The sequence below is a fragment of the Cariama cristata genome, unplaced genomic scaffold, assembly GCF_000690535.1.
Source record: "Cariama cristata isolate BGI_N322 unplaced genomic scaffold, ASM69053v1 scaffold19063, whole genome shotgun sequence".
In the NCBI taxonomy this organism is placed as follows: domain Eukaryota; kingdom Metazoa; phylum Chordata; class Aves; order Cariamiformes; family Cariamidae; genus Cariama; species Cariama cristata.
The window spans coordinates 56,597-74,823 of record NW_009606952.1 but is presented as its reverse complement, the minus strand read 5'-3'; the positions used below and the strand labels follow the sequence as shown (position 1 = coordinate 74,823).

The window sequence follows — 18,227 nt, the reverse complement described above, 5'->3', positions numbered from 1 at the left end:
GAAGGACGTGGTATCCTTTGCGGTGGTGATGTTCCCTGTACTGCAAAGGCTGACCTTGACAAGAGTCTGTGTGAGGGTACCACCGTTGGTGGCCACCCACAGAGCTGTGTCCTGCTGGTGGTGGGAGCTGGCTGGGCAGCAAAGGGAACTTGTCTCCCACTGGCAGAACTGTGCCCTGTACTCCCCAGGCTTGGCTGTAAATGCCTGCACCTCCTGGGACACCTGAGTGCGCCTTTATTTACAAAGCTGTGCTCACCCCTGCAGAGTTAGAGCAATGTCCTGGGACACAGTAAAGAGCAATATATTTGCACGTTGACCTGAAATTTGCTGGTTTCTATTTTATTTTGAATCATGGAGCATTTTCTTAAGAATTCAAATCTATTCCTTTGGATCATCTCATCCTAGAGAAAGAGCTGGATTTGCACAGTCAAATAGCTTGCCTAGCTCTACAGCAGGATGTTCCTGAAGGGGACTGTGAATTCAAGGCAAAAAGCACAGTGTATTTCAGTGAAATCTGTCAGCTTTCACATTCCTGAAGTTTGAAAGAGATTTTTATGTATCTAATGCTACTGAAGTGGCAAATCCAGCTTATCTTTCAACTGTTTCTGCTTGCAGTTTTTGGACACCATCAATTGGACAGCAAAGACAGGTGTTGTTGGCATGTTTCTGCTTTTTCGTCAGACAACTTCTAAGTGTCAGCAATTTGAATTTCTCTGGAGAACTTTCTGTGACACTGGAACATTTGTTTTTTTAGCTTGTTTGTTTAATCTCAAAGTGCATAGTTCCCTTGTCAGCCTGTACCTTTAGCAATAAAACAGGGAGATTGATTCTTTTTCACTGCATTTATTCGCAAAGCTAAGAATTGCTGGTGTCTTCCAGACTTACCTTTGGGAAATGACAAGTGGAGTGGAAGAAATACCCGCTGGGATCCTTAATAAAGAACACATCATCTTTGGAAATATTCAGGAAATATATGACTTTCATAACAAGTAGGTTTTCCTAACAGTTCTGTTAATGTTTACTGACTAAGGAAGCCAAAGGCATGTGTATACCTATACATCTATGTGGTGCCTGCAGTGAATGCCATCAGTACAATGCACAAAGGAGTGTAAAGTAATTGATCCAGATTTGCGAAATAATGTTTGATTTCTTTTTTGTTTCTTTTACACAAATGAATTCCATCTTAGTTTAAACTTTGCCTTCAGGTGATTAACAATGTTAAAGTCATATTATACCAATGCTCTGTAGTCCTACACTTGCTTTCCATCTCACAGTACTAGATCTAGTCTGGACGCTTGCCTGTTAAAACTATGATCTCTTGGAAAACACGAGAGGAAAAAAAGGAATGGTTGACATGAGCTAGGTTAATAAGTAGCTTTCCTGCCACTTCTTGGAGACTCTCTGTATTTAATCTGTAACTAACAGTACTCCATTTTGTCAAGATAAGACTGTATATCAGATCAGCTGAGAGGACATTTTTCCCTGCCATAATGTGCATGCAATAGCAGTTATAAACTTAAAATTTAGGGGTGCTGAGTACCACAAGTTCAGTCTGAATTTCAAAGTCTGTCTTCAAGTTACACATTAAAACCAACGCAGTTTGAAAAACAAATCAGAAAGCTGTTCACTGTTGCAGTTCTGGGAGACTTTCTCTGCTTCAGCCAGATAAATGCACCATCACATACACATAAATAATTGTGCAGCAGAGGCTGCCATATGCATCCTTGTGTGCAAGCAGCTTCAAAGCATATCAGGATAGTAGATTCAAACTACATATTACATTAAAAAGGCAGGACTAGGGAAGTGATCATCCCTTTGTACTCTGCGCTGGTGAGGCTGCACCTCGAATACTGTGTTCAGTTTTGGGCCCCTCACTACAAGAAGGACATTGAGCTGCTGGAGCGTGTTCAGAGAAGGGCAACGAAGCTGGCGAAGGGCCTGGAGAAAAAGCCTTATGAGGAGCGGCTGAGGGAGCTGGGGTTGTTTAGTCTGGAGAAGAGGAGGCTGAGGGGAGACCTGATCGCCCTCTACAACGACCTGAAAGGAGGTTGTAGCGAGGTGGGGGTTGGCCTCTTCTCTCAAGTAACAAGTGATAGGACAAGAGGAAATGGCCTCAAGTTGCACCAGAGAAGGTTCAGGCTGGACATTAGAAAGAACTTCTTCACTGTTAGAGTTGGTAAGCATTGGAATGGGCTCCCTAGGGAGGTGGTGGGGTCACCATCCCTGGAGGTGTTCAAAAAACGTTTAGATGTGGCACTTCAAGACATGGTTTAGTGGGCATGGTGGCATCAGGTATATGGTTGGACTTCATGATCTTTGAGGTCTCTTCCAACCATAATGATTCTATGATTCTGTGAACTGACTTCCAGCCCACAAGAATTGCCCTGTCATACAGGTAAATATTCTTCTCCCATTTAAAACTATGCTAGGATCACCCAATTGCCTTCTCACTTGCCCTCTCTTTGAGATGCTATATTTTCTTTTTAGCGACCCTGACTGATGCCATCTGATTACTCTCCTTTTTGACTTTCCCTCACTCCCAGCTACCACCCTTTGACCCTCAGTCATTCCCCACAGCTCCTTGCTGCTGTGATTTCTCCTTTCTGTGACCCATCCTCCTCCAGCTTGCTGCTTCTGCATAATCCTTTTCTCTCTAAAACTTCTAGCAACGTTAAAATAAATTGCCCTCCTATCAGGTCCACTAGCATCCTCCACAATCTTCTCCTTTGGCTGGTGATGTTCAGGCATCCCCCAGCCTGATTCAGGGCTGGAGGAACAGCACATTCAGTTACTTTTTCTCCAACTTTTGTTTGGTGTTCTTCTTTGTACAGGGCTCTATCTGCAAACAGAGATGTCAATCATGGTACACAGTGTTGGGAGAGAGTTGATTACAGAATCTGTATTTTGGGAGTTTAAGCTTGTTTAAATTGTTGTCCTCCGTCCAGTGTGCCAAGTTTGGTGACAGAAAGCTGACGGCTTTGGTTCTTCCGCTGAACCACTGCACAACATCTTTTTGAAGATTCATGGTCTGGTTCTTGAATATCACTTTGCAGTCCTGAATACACTGACTCCCTACTAGGGCTTGCTACCTTTTGCTTTCTAGTGGAGTTGGGCATGACTGTGCTCAAAAACTGAAGCATAGCTTGGCAAGGAGACACTTTTTCCACTGGCAGGACACTTGTATCTTGATTATGAGGCTAATCAAGTATTGATCGTTCACACTGATTAACTCATTGGTCATTCTGCTTCTCCTGGGTATTTGACCATGACTAATTATATCGGTGTCTTCTTTTTTCAGCATTTTTCTAAAAGAACTAGAGAAATATGAACAACTGCCTGAGGATGTGGGCCACTGCTTCGTCACCTGGGTAATGAGGCTTCTTATTTTCATTATTTATTCAAATTAATTCCTCCAGCATAGACGGAAATAAACTGAGAATTGGTGCAAGGGTTATGTCCTTAGGGATAAGTGAGATGAGGAGCTAATCTGGAATTATGACTGCTTTGTCCTTCACCTCTCCCAGGGTGAAAGGTTCCCTCCTTTAACTCTTCTCCTGAGCAATGGTGTGAAGGCTTTCCAGAGCCTCTCTCCTTGTCCTGCATGACCAGCATAGCTTTTACCTCTGCTAGTTCATGTTTAACAGGACTTCGTAAAAACAAACCTGTATTTAGACGTGACATTCATCTCTTTGTGAAGGGCCCTGGGAGGACAGACATTTAAAATCTTAGTATACCTTCCTTAGAGAATGTTAGTCGTGCCATGAGACCTCTACAAAGGTGTGAAAAACTTATTTTAACAACGTTTTTCTTCACAAATTAGTCTCAAATTGCTGAGTCATTGTGCTCTCTCATTCCATTACTCAATGCCAGGATAATTTCTAACACGACTTTGAAATTTTGATGCTAAGAGTCTTCATGGGCATAGGAGGCAAGGCTCTGGGAATTGAATACAGTAATTTATCTGTATGAAAGCTGTTCTCTCTTCAAAATATTTACCAGGCGAGTCAGCCATCTTCATGTTTTCTCTGATGATTTTATTCATATTTCAAAGCTGGGAATTAGTATGTTAAAAGTCATTATGGAAAATTTTCACTTACCAAAAAAATCAGCATGTTTGGATGACTTCAAATGGGCTTTTTATTTAAAAACTTGACACACATATTGATGAAATGGATTCAGAAATACTGTTAACAAAGAAAAGGTTTATGCAACCTTTTTTATTCATGAAAGATGGACACATTTACGTATCATTCTGTGCAAAATCTTCATGATACTTTTAAGATACTACCATATCATCTCAGTAATAGTACACATCCAGAGCTGTGTGTATGGTTACAGACATATATACAAAGCTGCCTGCCCATTTGCAGCATCCTGTTATTTAGAAACCTGGTATAAAACACGCAATAGTAATAAAAGGAAGCCATTCTCTTCTTCTCTTTGCCTGCCTCTTCCTGAGACCAGAGTTCAGTAATACGAAACTGCTCTAAGGCAGGAGTGCACAGATGCTTTTAATTTCCTCTTAAAAATAAATAAATTAGGAAATTAAACGCAAAACACTCCTAGCTCAACATAAAGTTTGAGCCATTAAAGTCTGAACCAAGGTAGGAAAGGCAAGTCTGGGCCAGGCATCACAAATCTGAGCCCAGTCTCGAGTCAAAAATGTTGGCTCGAGCCAGTTTAAGCTAGGTGAGTCTCTCTTGCCCAGTGTTTCTACAATGGCTTTATCTGCAGGTGGTAGGGCTAGTACTTCATGACCGGATTTTGAGACCTGCAGACTTTTGGATACAACCTGTGTAACATCATTAGAGCTCTTAGAAATTATTTTATAGCTGGATTAAAGTTTTAGGCCTTCCCTCTGTAACACTTGTTAAAGAAAGCCTCCCGTTGCTGTTACATGGTGCACCTCATTCCCCTCGGAACTGCTCAGGTAAGGTGTGAACTGCCTGTAAGTCTTCTATTCTTAATTTGCAATTTTTCTGTAGCTTTGAGAAGTGTGGGTTTATCACCTGTATTTGTCCTATTTGTCGTTAATGAAAGACCGTGGGAGCAGAGAAATAGCTTATCTTACTTTTCCCTTGATTGTTTTCACAGGCCGATAAATTTCAGATGTATGTCACCTACTGCAAAAACAAGCCTGACTCCAGCCAGCTCATCCTCGAACATGCAGGGACTTTCTTTGATGTAAGCAGCCATTGCCATTTTCCTTCAGCACGCATAGTGCAGCTGAAACACCTCCTCTTTACATCTAAGCAACGACTTCCTTTTTGTGCTTTGGCATTTGGGTTTTTCATTCCACTGCAGATATCACAGGCTGTGAAAACTGATAGACTGTGGTGTGATATGTGATCTTCATCAGTGTGGCAACTTGTTTTTAATGGAGAGACACATTCTTATGGGAACCTTTGTGGATTTCTCAGACTCAATTCTTTCAAAAGATCTGGTTTAGATGTACTCTCTACTTCTGGATTTAGTGGTAAAATGCAAAGCAGATCCTATTATATTTTATGACCTGAAATCCCTAAGTCCAAAACAAGATCCTGTCCTCCTGTTCTGCAAATTTTACCCACTCTATTACACATTTGCTTCATCATGCCTGTAAGGAACTCCATTGATTGCAATTAGACTATTTCCTTTACAAGCACTACACCTGGTGATAAACATTTGCAGGCTCCAATCCCAGTTTTGTAGGCTGAGAAAAATCTTGAAAGTTTTTGAGTACTTTTAAACTAAACTTTCCGTCTGCTTTTTTGGAACTTCATCCAATTTGCCATGATTGTCTGCTACGTTACAGCTTTAATTAGTTGCCTTTCTGAGAAAATGCTAAGACCTTTTTTCCAAAGCGTTGAAAATCTTTTTATAAATGTAACCACTCAGCAGGATCCAACCTGTGATGTGGTTGGCAGCTGACATGAATCAGCTCCTCTGGGTTTGTGTGTGCCAATGGTTAGAGCATTTCAATTAAACTCAATACTGAAAGATCTCACATGAGCCAGGAGAAAAGTGATTAACACCTTTTTCTTTTGCCTTGTTTTTTGCCTTGTTGCCAAGTGGTCTAGAAGTAGAATTGAACTGAAAGGGATTTTCCAGGAGATGGCGCTTGAGCCCGTTGAATGGTTTATACTGGTTGGTGACTCGTGGAGGGTTTGCGCCGCCTTAGGTGTCTATCAGTGTTGTTTGCACAGGTTAAAAGCGTTTCCTCTGCTAAGCTTTTCCACTCCAGCTCTATATATCGCTGGAAACCTGCCTGATGTTGCTTAATATTGAGTATTGATGTGTCAGCATCTGTTCTTTTGCAAGGATGTTTTCCTTCCATTGGTGGGAATTGTGCTGGGCTACTCAGTGATACCTGTGCAAAAAGAGAAAGCTGGCTATCTCCCCCCAAAAATTGTCTGGGAGTCACTCAATCTGAGTGCAAAGTACCTGTAGATCCTTCTTGTCTTTATCTTGGAGTGGCAGTAGTTCAGTGGCAGGACAGGAGACAGTCTGGCCCAAGGAATAAGGAGGAAATGGCTGGTTCTTTTCTTCCAGGCAGAACCTGGAATTTCCCAAAACACCCTGATGATGAGAGTGAGTTATCTAGAATAACACCCCTTACTATTACTTAAGAAGCCTGCTTGAACATCACAAGTGTACAACCCCTCAAATTGTATAAACTGTCATAGAAAGGCACCTTTGAGATGAAACAAGCAGTCCCGGTAATCTGTCTGAACCCTTGAAGTCCATGGAAAATTTGCAGCTTCAGGGCTTATTGCAAGGGTTAGTTGATTAAGAGAAGGAAGAAAGATAAGTGACATATCTCATTTGAAACTGTGAAGAGATTTTCTAGCAATGCTACTATAGCTGGGATGTTCTAAGGACATAAGTGAAGCTATATTATGTAGAGAAAAGCAGTTTCTTTTCTTAGACCAGTCGATACAGGGGAAAATTATGCACAAACTCTCAATTGTGAAACTTGCCTAGTTTATCCTATAGCATTAGTCTAATAAAGAATAAAGATTACTATCTTCCCTCCCTACAGATCTTGCTTTGCTTATAAAATTCAGAAGTTGTTGGTATGGTTATGTTAGCTGGAAATTCCACAGGGAATGGCACTAGTGTGCTTACTCTTAGCTAACTTCAGTAGACTTATTAATTTGGTTCTTTCACTTTTTGTATCTGTCTTGTTCATCATCTGAGAGTAGTAGTACATTACTTAAAACTGTGTTCTTCATTCAGTAGTTTCAAAGATAAATGATACCTACCATATTTAGCAATTTTTAGTATTTGTAATACCATGTACTCAGGCTAGCAAGATATAGTTTTGATTGCCAACATGTGTTAGCCCTCAGATTCAGCTGATGGAAATCAGCGTATTATTGAGGTGATCAAGTTGATTTTAGTGTCTGTTATTTAAGCAAGCTTTGGACCTCAGGACAAAGACTGAGTTTGGTTCAGTCATCTATATGCTTCTGCTATTTTGAGTATTTTTTTTTTCTTTAAATCTTGGAAAAAGTCAGTTGTTATATTTAGGAAGCCGCAGGGTACCTTTAACTTGCATGACCAGCATGGAACATGGTAAAGCTCATTGACTTTGGTAGCATTGCAGAGTATTGTGTTTCTGCATGGATGATGGTTCTTGGACAGTTTCTCTGCTGAGCTGGAGTGTCCCTTAGGAAATGGGCAGAGGTGCAAGCAGGTTCTTAATTTCTCCTTAGTAATATTTTTTCTGAAATTGCTTACCAAAGATTTGTGTCATGCATTACAAACCCTAAATGTTTCATGAGTGTTTTAGTGCTGAATCATTCTACTCAGCAAGCCGTTGGTTTGTACACTCAGTTCAGGATGCAGTTTGTTCTCCGACTAAACAACTGTACACAATTAGATGATTTGTCTTCATTTGTGGATCTCTTTTGACATTTGATACAAAATCTGGGCACTTTATCACTGCTTCATGGTAAATTCAGCAATTCTTATGGTATGAAATTGTATTTAAGTATTCCTGTCTCCACGTTGTCAATCCAAGGGCCTCTGAGGGTCCTGTGCTGCCCTTCGCAGAGGATATTTTTGGTGTTTGTCTGGGATTCTGTTATTGCTTGTAAGACTATGCATTGATCCTGTTCTGCAGCTCATCTAGTTTGCAATGTATAACTACCAGCACATGGTGCCTGTCAGATACCTTCATTTCTTCCAGACCCTTGGGACTCTTTTCCACACCAGGAATAATTAAATTTGTGTCTAATGGTGAGCCCATCGTGCACTATAACTTGCTTTAAACGAGAATCAGGGCAAAGTAGGGAGAGCCCTGTGACCTGCTAGCTGCTTCAAAGCTAGCTCAGATACCTCTGTGCTCCATGTTAGTTAGAGGTGTGTGAGAAATGTCTACGCTACCATGTTCTGCCCTGCGCAGACCTCTCCAATCTCCGTCTCCACCCACAGTAAGTCCAGACCTCTCCAATTGTTACAAAGCCAACCCAAGACACACTTCAGCAGGCTGCCATCTTACTACAACACTTCTGGGACTAGAGAGAGGAGCTGCAGGGAGAGTGTCCCTTTCCAGCACTGTACTTCTCTGATTGCCATGTAGCAGTGCTGCCGTGCAGCAGGGACAGCTGTCGCTCCACCAACCCACTCTGTCTCTGCACAGTCTGACCAGGGATCATCCTGGCAGAGCAAGGAATGCCTGAAAGGGAGGCATCTTGCTGGGAGCATGCCCTGTTATTCAAAGAACTAGGATGAAGGAGTAGCGCTAAATTTATTACTTGGATCCTACAAAAACAAGTGTACTTAGCCAGCTTCAAGAAGTTCACAGATGTGGCCAAGGTCTTGCTGGCTCCTGCAGTTACTAATTGAGTTCCAGCCACGTGCTCTGCAGGCACTGTCCCTGTTTGGAGCCAGCCATGACTCAGCTTCATGCAAATTCCATTAACCCCCCACACAGAGCCCCTTCCCTTTTGGGTCTTGTTCATGGCACCAGAGATATTTTTTTCTAAAACAAAGTTGCCTAGTATAAGAAAAACATCTGTTGGCACATTGTGTGAAAAGTGGCTATTTTTGCATCCTAGCATAAAGATAAATGCTGGAGCTAAAAAAAATGGTAACCTCTGTAGTACTCAGCAGAAAATCAGACTGTATACAGTCTTCCCCCTTCATCTTCTGTAACTTCTTCCCTTTACAGCCTCAAATTTACCCTCCGGTAGCTGGAGATAAGTCCCATTTGTCCTCCCCATCTGCTCCCATAGGAAGCGAAGATTTCCTGATGGCCAGGAGCAGGGAGAGGCATGCCCAGGGCCTGATGGAAACAGAAGGAATTCCCACCTGTTCTATTTCAGCAGAGAATCTGCCCCTGTAGGGCATGAGTTTCAAGTCTTTTAGATGGCTAAATATGTGCATTAGGGTCCTGTAGGATTTTCAGGAGCTCCTAATTCCTACTGGAGGCAGCTGGGTCCTTTGCAGACCTCACCAGGTGCCTATCTGCAATGTCTCCAGAGGTTCATAAGTACATCACACTGATCAGCACAGACATTCTATTGAGATTGAGGTGACAAAAGAGAAATATTCAGTGCTGTAAAAGGTATTGTAAGGGTATGTCCCCTGGCCCCCCTTGTGCCACTTCAGAATAGCATAGGTCTGTCAGCACTGTGTCAGACCTGTTACTCCCACATGGATATTTCAGCTACCACAGGGCTCTCAAATAGTACTTCAATGCTCATGTTTAGACAGCTAAATTACACCCTACACATGCAATTTAATTTAATGTCACTTCATTTTAATTGAATGGTAAGACTCTGCTTTCAGCCTTCATAGCTAGGAGAAACCAGTTGACGTGACAAATAAGTCATATTTAAATCAAAGCCTGTGTAGTTTACTCAACATAGCCTTAGCTTGACTTGCATAGGGCCCCTGCAGTTTAAGTGGCCTTGGGGGGACTGCAGCTTATTGCCAGCCTCTCTGAAACCACAGTTATTTGCATGCGAGCGTAAAGACAGTTTAAAAACTAAACAAAGAAATGCAGAGACCCAGAGCTAAAGTTAGTTATGGTGGTTCTGTCTGGCAGGGGGTTAATAGTTTTCCATGACTGACTGCTGATCTTATCTCTTGCAGGAAATTCAGCAGAGACATGGTCTGGCCAACTCTATCTCTTCTTATTTAATCAAGCCTGTCCAGAGGATCACAAAATACCAACTCCTACTGAAGGTACCTTAGTGAGCTGCCCAAATCAGCTCATGCAAAGCAGTTCACAGGTGTAAGGAGTTAACTTATTCTTAAGGGAGGTGCCTCATCTGTTGTTTGTGACCTGTAAGCATCTGCCTCTGAGCTGAGCTGCCACTCCTGCTTCCCAGGCCTGAGCATGGCAACAAAGTGTGAAATCAGGTTGGGTGTTTTAAAGGAAAAAAAACTCACAGAAAGAAAAAAAAACAAACAGTAAAAAACTGATCACCTATTTCAGCTGGGGTTTTTTGTATCCAAGTGATTTAACCCTAAAAAGCAAGAACTGGGAAAGAGAAATTGAAGGGATAACAAGAACTGTTTGCTTTCCTTCTTCCTAAGTTTGTGACATGTAATATTTGATTAAAGGCTTCAATGACAGCAGTAATGAACTTTGGGAAATTTCACTGACTCTTGACTGAGACTTCTTTGCTGATGTTAGATTATGTTTGGGAGCTAACATGTTTGTGTTTGAAAAACAGGGAAAAGCTTCATATACAAAGCAAGGACTTCCAAGTGAAACATTAATATTTCCCATTAAAAAACCCCTTTGTTGGTTTGTTGTAAATTGGTTACAGGTTTTTTACAGTATCTTGTAAGTAGGTGAATTTTAGATCTAACTTAACCAAGCACTGTTCACTTCCAAACTAGTAAACCCGAGAAGAAAAAATATCTGGGAGATAAGGGAAGACACAGATTCTGACTTTGAAAAGCTAGGACCAGATATGATACTCTTTAAAGCTTCCTGTGTATATACCAAAGAAGTGATATGCTGTACTAGGAAGGTACTTATTGAGTACATTCAACATGTTGACAGATCTGTGCTTTGTACCACTTTACTGGAACAACAGACAGGTTTACCATAGTCTAGTGAGTGCTGTGGGACAGCGAGCCTGCACTGCACAAACTATCTGCTAATCAGAAGGCTAAAACACTCCTTCAGTCATCACCCCTTTTGTCTCCTCCTTAGATGAATCTTTCCTGAAGGAAAGGTACTCACCAGCACTGCAGGATCAGGCAGGGGTCCTGCAAGCTGCCTGGCACAGCTGGACTGACTGATGACTGCAGCATAGGCATAAGTCCCCAGAAATCTTCTGAGTGCACAGTCTCGCTTGAGAGCATCTTTTTTCTTGTTTTACAGTCATTCCCATTTGATTCCCACTATCTGTGAGCATCCACAATGGGTTTTGATGCAGTTCAGCTTTTTCCTGTCACTGTTAGTGAAGCAGTTGCATGTACCAAGTAACACAATCTGATATAAAGCCAACACATTGGTCAGAGTTTGCTTATAGTTGTTCTGCATTGCTTCTTAGGAACTGCTGACCTGCTGCGAGGAGGGCAAAGGGGAACTCAAAGATGGTCTGGAAGTGATGCTCAGCGTCCCAAAGAAGGCCAACGACGCAATGCACGTCAGCATGCTGGAAGGTAGCAGATGGGCAGGTGGCCAGGGCAGGGGAGGGACCCGCCGATAAATGAAGCCTTCTTGTCACTTGTGTAGAAAGTTAGTATGGGTTGACTGTAGCAATACTGTTGATTGATCATAATTTTCAGGTACTTCCTAGCTCCTTTCTGATCTTTCTCCAAAAGTCTTGAAAGAATAAAGCCAGCTAGGAAGTTTTGGGGGTTTATTTATTTATATCTTTTGTATGTGTGTATATGTATTCATATGTGTATACATATGTACATACGTGTGTGTGTATGTATACATATACAATGTATATATATATTTGATTAAAACATTCTTACTTCATGAACAAATAAACCCCCAATCTGCAACAGTATCAGTTTAGCTGCTGGCAGGCGTAAGAGTTATTGGATGAAAGCATTTCTAAATACAGTCTCAGCGTTTCAAAAGAAAAAGTTCTAGTTTTCTGAGTCAAAACAGCTTGTGTTTCAAAATGTTAGTATGATTATCCCAAAGATTAAAACACTGAAAAAAGTATTATTAAAAGGTATTTTGAAATTACAGAAAAATTATTTTGATTGCCCCAAAGTTAAGTCTTTTATTGGCTTTTTGATGTGTGGAGTATTTCTAAAATTTAAAAATTTTATTCTGAACAGAGGTGCTTTATTGTCTCTCAAACATTTTCTTGGCTTAGGAAAATAATTTCCAGCCTAGCTTGAGTCAGAACCAGGAAATAAGAAGAATACTAAAACAGGCGAGAAAAAGGAAATGGTGCCGGTAGCTAAGCAGCACATTAAGACCAAGTGATTAAAATTGCAGGGGTGCAAACTGACCCAGCATAGGTGGAAACACCTACTGTCTATAAAGATGATTTTAACTGTGGTGTCTGGTGAAAAGAAAGGTTTCCCAAAATAATGCCTGGATAATTTGTCCCCATGAGATGACCAGCACCACGCAATAACAAAGAAGCAGGTTTGACTTTGTGAGGGTAGACAAGCACTTGGACAGTTGTCTTCTGAATAAAACATTATTCCTGAATATTTGGAGCAGGGACCAGGGCTGCTTGCTGCTCTCCCAGGGCTATCTGGCATGAGCAACAACCAGCTGTGCTGGTGGACGAGTAATCCCCAGCTCTGGAGAGAAGCGTGACCCACAAGCTGCTGAGACAGCAGCTGCTGAGACAGCAGCTTGGACGGCACCTTGCACTAGGGACTGCCTTTTCCCTCAAGCCTCCCAGTTATGTGGAGGGAGTCCTGTGATCCGCAGCCGTGTGAAGGTTTTTGACATGCAGCTTTGAAGATGAAGAAACTCCTCCTGGAAGGCTTGTTTCAGACACCATACCAGTTCGCTCTCAGATGTAGCTCCCCCATGCCACTGCTGTGGACTCACAGTCTCTTGAAGGTTGGGTTAGCATGCTTGAAGGCATCATGGTAAGATGCGGCACTTCCAGCCACTGCACATTACATTTCTCTGAATTTGTACTGATGTGCACAAGATTTCTTGCATTGCAGTTCTGTGTACTGTAATGACCACTGAAACGTTTATAATATTTATCTTTAAGTAATTACTACTACACTTTATCAGCAGTCTCATTTAGCACATATGATATATTTGCCTCTGGTGAAATAATTACAGCATTGCAGTAGGAAAAAAAGATATTTTCACTAGGGCAATGGATGCCCATTAGTGTTCTTTCAGAATATGCATAAAAAAAGAGAAAGACCCTTTTATTTCAAGTCCTTACTGTTCTGGTGTTTCTGGGCGTTACTGGTCCCAAGAACAAATTCAAGCCAATGTGTTTTGTGGTTTTAGGGTTTGATGAGAACCTGGACGTCCAGGGAGAGCTGATTCTTCAGGATTCCTTCCAAGTGTGGGATCCCAAGTCTCTCATTCGGAAAGGCCGTGAGAGGCATTTGTTTCTCTTTGAAATCTCTTTGGTGTTTAGCAAAGAGATCAAAGATTCTTCAGGACACACAAAATACGTTTACAAGAACAAGTTACTGGTAGGTGTGTCTGCAAAGAAAATATTCTGGGTGTTGTATTTCTTGTAGGCAGAGGTGGAGTTTGGGGGATGGCTAACATGTCCCCATGCTGGGTTGGGGATACTCATGCCACCTGGAAGGGCTGGCTCTGGGCCCTGTGGGGCTCACCTGGAAGCCAAGCTTGCAAAGAGTCTAGAGAGGTTTAAGATAGTGAGATGTGAAGGGTGAGTGGGAAATGCAAGGAGGATCACTCAAGCCGTTCACTTCCAGGCCATCCCCTGGTGGTTTTCTGTTTCTTTTATCTGTGTGTAGCAAGGCAGAGACAAGATCTCACTCCCCTGTCTATCCCTGCCTCCCCACGTCTCCCTACAAATGTAAATTTTGCTGGACTCATGAGGCTTCATATGTATGAAATCTCTCACCGTCTCTCCTCCACACTAGACCTCAGAACTGGGAGTGACTGAACATGTTGAAGGAGATCCCTGTAAATTTGCTTTGTGGTCTGGACGAACACCATCCTCAGACAATAAAACAGTGCTGAAAGTAAGTCTTTCCTGCTTGTTTTCTTTGCCTTTAGAGCTTCTAGTTCGGGCCTTGGGAGCAGTAAATGAAAGGTCAGTTTCTTCCCTCCTCATATTCGCATGGCTTCCATGTCTGTCAGTGGGTTCGTGCCTGCATCAAGAGCAATTCAGCTCTAAGGCCTTAGCGTGAATCCAGACGGTGCAGTTGTGCAGCCTTGCTGAAATTGCATCTGCTCTTGCAGCCTGGGTTGAGCAGCTGCACACTGACATAGGGTGTGTCTCAATGTGTTTGGCTGGGAGGTATAATTCTCTTAGTCCTTTGCCACTGGGTTATCGACAATTAACCTATTTCTCAAACCTCCAGAGCTGAGAGCCATTTCTGTCAAGTGACGCTCTAATGAAGCATTCATGTTATAGTTATTTTGTCTGAGAAAATCCCAGCTGTGCACTGATAACCTATTTCCTCCCTATAGAGCATGCATTAAATATATTTATCCAGAGCTTAGCTGCTTTGCTATTGCCCGCCAAATAGATCTGGTAAAAATACCCTCAGTTCTCCTGAGGTTACCAGGTACTCCAGAAGCTAAAACAATACAGTAGAGAGGAGAAACAGTTAATCATGCATTTTCATCAGCCAACCACAATTCATCTACATAAGAGGTGACATGCTGGGAATACGATAAAGTGTCTCTCTTTCTGCCTTGTGGAACTTCAGGCATCCAGTATTGAAACAAAACAGGAATGGATCAAAAATATCCGGGAAGTCATTCAAGAAAGGATTATCCATCTGAAAGGAGCTCTGAAAGAGCCGATTCAGCTCCCCAAGACACCAGCAAAGCAGCGAAACAACAGTAGAAGGTAACCTCAGTCATTCCATACAACGTGAAATCACTAGCATTTTCTCGACCAACAGCAGTGTAATGTCTGTGGGCTTTTTACTAGATTCACTTAGTTTTTCTTACTATAGTCAAAAGCAGTTTTGATCATCTTTGCTTTTTATATGTTGTCTTGGCAAAAGTAGCTAGAGAGCTTTTCTATGATATACATACAAAGGTCTTTAATACTTTGGAGTACTAAAATAAGAGAAAATGAACAGTAAAAATTCTTCAGAGTCCAAGTTTACGTTTCTTTCCCAAAGTAGAATTTACTACTTCATATTTGAGTATTAACAGATTTTTATTTTTTCCCTTGTTTGGCATTTTGAATTGTTTGACAACGAAAATCACAGCTGGTCATGACAATATATTACTACAGTGGAGAATCTGTCTTTCATCATCAAATACAAACTCCTTTCAGCCTATGAAGTAATGTTAAATTTTTTTGTCAACTTCTTTGAATCCTGGATTAAATAGAAATGATAGAAAATGAATTGTTCTTTGCTGTCATGCTGTCATTCCCAAAAGCCACCCGTAATTTGAGCATCTCCACTTCCTCATCAGGTTTTATCACTCTCTTACTTCAGACTGTATTATAGAGGCATCCAAAGCATGAGTGACCAAGTTCACCCAGGAGACCTGTAGCAAGGCAGAAATCCAGACATTTCTTCCTGGGGACATGCACCAATACAAGAGTTTTGTAGAACCGAACAAGGATCTTAATTTTTTTTTTCTTTGTCCTTAAATATGTATTTTATATTATTTAAATGTATATTTTGAAAGACCAGTAAAAATTTAGGAGAACTATTATCTATACAGCAAAAAGGAAGAAAATACCCTCTGTAAGGAGACTCATATGCATAGTCTTGTAGAGCTCTACACTATATTTATGTTTGTTTGGATATAATTTTTATGGCTTAGTATTGAATTCCTGAAGATGTGGTTTCTGTGACACAAGAGAAATACCTCTTCCTTCAGTGTCACATGTAGCCTGGGCTTGTATGGTTTTGGTTAAGGCAGAAATGTAATTGAAGGAAAATTTCTGCCTGACAGCCTCATTACAGAGCTATTTCTGATCACCGGAGTCCTCTGTGCTGTAAATATGCAGGCAATGGCCATCCTGTTTCCAGCAATAAACGTGATTATGTGCTAATCCCAACCCTATGGTTGAAGGTGACATCATTTTAAATTGCAAACTACATAGCAACATGGCCTGCATCAGTGAGGTAATTTTAGCACAAAGCCAGCTCTGGCACGCTGACTCGGCACTTCTCAAATCCACCTATAAAGTTGTGCACATTCCAAAGTGGTGTGTTAAGTAAGCATCGTTGTTTCCCTATTATGTCTTTCACAGAGATGGAGTAGATGATGCAGACAGCCAAGGAGATGGCAGCAGTCAGCCTGACACCATTTCCATTGCATCCAGGACATCACAGAACACAGTGGACAGCGATAAGGTAGGACTGAAATGTGAAAATACACTGCAGCTAATCATCCCCAGAAAAATGTAAGGGAAAAGCAGAATAGAAGGCAGAATAAAGCAACCTGTCTTCTACTGAGTGAGATGAACTTGTATTCCCTTATGCTAGGCTATTAAAATCCCATGTGTTTCTAGGTGCTTGTCAGTACTGCTGTTTTACGTAGTAACGTCTCTGTTGCTGCAGCTTCTTTGTGGTTAATACACAGAGGTTGAATTGGCTCTGAAGAAACACAGCCCAGAGCAACCTTGTCTTCCTTAGTAGAACGTGCCCTGTGGGAGCCAGTTTCTGAATCAGCAAACAGTTGGTTATGTTCCATATTTGCCCTCTGAGCTAAAATCAGTAGTTTGTTGGAGGGAACACAGGTGCTTAGACACCAATTAATACAGCAAAATTGGGATCCTGGCTGGTATCTTGAGAGCCTGGGAGACCTACCCTTTCCAGAGACTGTGATTCTGGACCCCTCTCCTTGCGGACATATGGTGGAGCATATGGATGGCCCCGAGATGCGCTAGATTCTGTTGGAATGCTGCACACTGTCGGCACGTACGTACTTGTTTTACTTATCAGATGATCTGAGTCCAGATTCCCAGCTCCACTAGGATGCCTGACTTGAATTTGTCACTCTGATACCTCCAACTGTGGTCTTCAGCTGAATTAGCAGTTGGTGGTAGGAGTAAATGGGCTGTTAGTAATAATTTATCTTAGCTACGCTGATGGGGTTTGTCATATCCACTGAAAGAATGTCCATATTCTCTTCATGTGTTGTTTTGAAATCATATGTAACTTGTAAAAAGGATGAATTCTGCAATACCATTATGGATTTATCTGTTTGTCAGGGCTTTAATTACGCTGCCATTTACACAAGGTAGAAGGATGTCTTCACAAAATCAGAGTTCAAGTTTACGATTGTAAAGTTCACAAGTAAGATTCAGTGCAGACGTTATTTTGAAAGCTGGACTCAGAAATAGGAGTTAATTGCAAAGAAATTACCTTTGTGAGACCACCTGTTGTTTATCTTAAAGGCATGTTCCCATACTTTTGCTTTTTTGACCAGTAATGCATTAGAAAAGTATCACAATCATAAGGCCACTGTAATGTATGCAAATACTTTGCCCGATGTCGAAGAATTGTTTTCTTATGTCTTCAGTCCACATGGACTTGCCCAACTTTTCCATGTTTTTCACATTTATCATTCCTGAGAAAGGCCCTGACTTAGTAGAGTACCTGAGCTCATGTTTAATTTTAAACATTTGCATAAGCTTTTCTTGTTTTACCCAAGCCCATTGACCCAGTTGCATGAATTATGGTAGACAGGCAAGGTCTAGGTAAGATGCTCCATATTGCATGCTGTAGCTGCGTACAAGATCTATAGTGTCAACAGCACAGGAAACTATCAGACTGTACCCTGAAAGACAGCCCATCATGGCAACAATTGGTTTAAGGATGCAAGGCTGGAAAGGGTTATAGGAATTTCTATCCAAAACCTTGTTTGAATTAGATGGTGAATGTGTACGAGATAAATTGAGCACCAGATCATGCAGGGAAAAATTTGTTAGTGCTGGAGACAGGCTAAATCAGTTCTAGGGTTGTGTCATGTTTTTTACTTTTTTAAGGTGAGTAGGTTCATTTGCTGACTTAAGGCTGTCTGTGTGTTTGTGTGTCCTTATATACATTTAATGAATAGAAACAAATTCCAGTGTACAGCTAAAGCTTAAATATACTTGTATGTGTTTTGTTGAGTCTAAGCAACTAGTGTATCATCCTTAGATAGAGAG

At 41.5% G+C, this 18,227-nt stretch overlaps 1 protein-coding gene across 1 annotated transcript in view; it reads left to right on the top strand.

Moving 5' to 3' along the window:
• Positions 1-18,227, top strand: part of LOC104158813 (kalirin) — a gene marked incomplete at both ends in the record, with an annotated part of 73,771 nt that overhangs the window by 15,929 nt on the left and 39,615 nt on the right. The window contains 9 exons of the mRNA XM_009696563.1: positions 880-989; positions 3,299-3,368; positions 5,095-5,184; positions 10,084-10,176; positions 11,502-11,613; positions 13,406-13,596; positions 14,017-14,118; positions 14,812-14,954; positions 16,326-16,428. Coding sequence (XP_009694865.1) covers positions 880-989; positions 3,299-3,368; positions 5,095-5,184; positions 10,084-10,176; positions 11,502-11,613; positions 13,406-13,596; positions 14,017-14,118; positions 14,812-14,954; positions 16,326-16,428 — 1,014 coding nt within the window. The remainder of the gene's footprint in view (positions 1-879; positions 990-3,298; positions 3,369-5,094; positions 5,185-10,083; positions 10,177-11,501; positions 11,614-13,405; positions 13,597-14,016; positions 14,119-14,811; positions 14,955-16,325; positions 16,429-18,227) is intronic.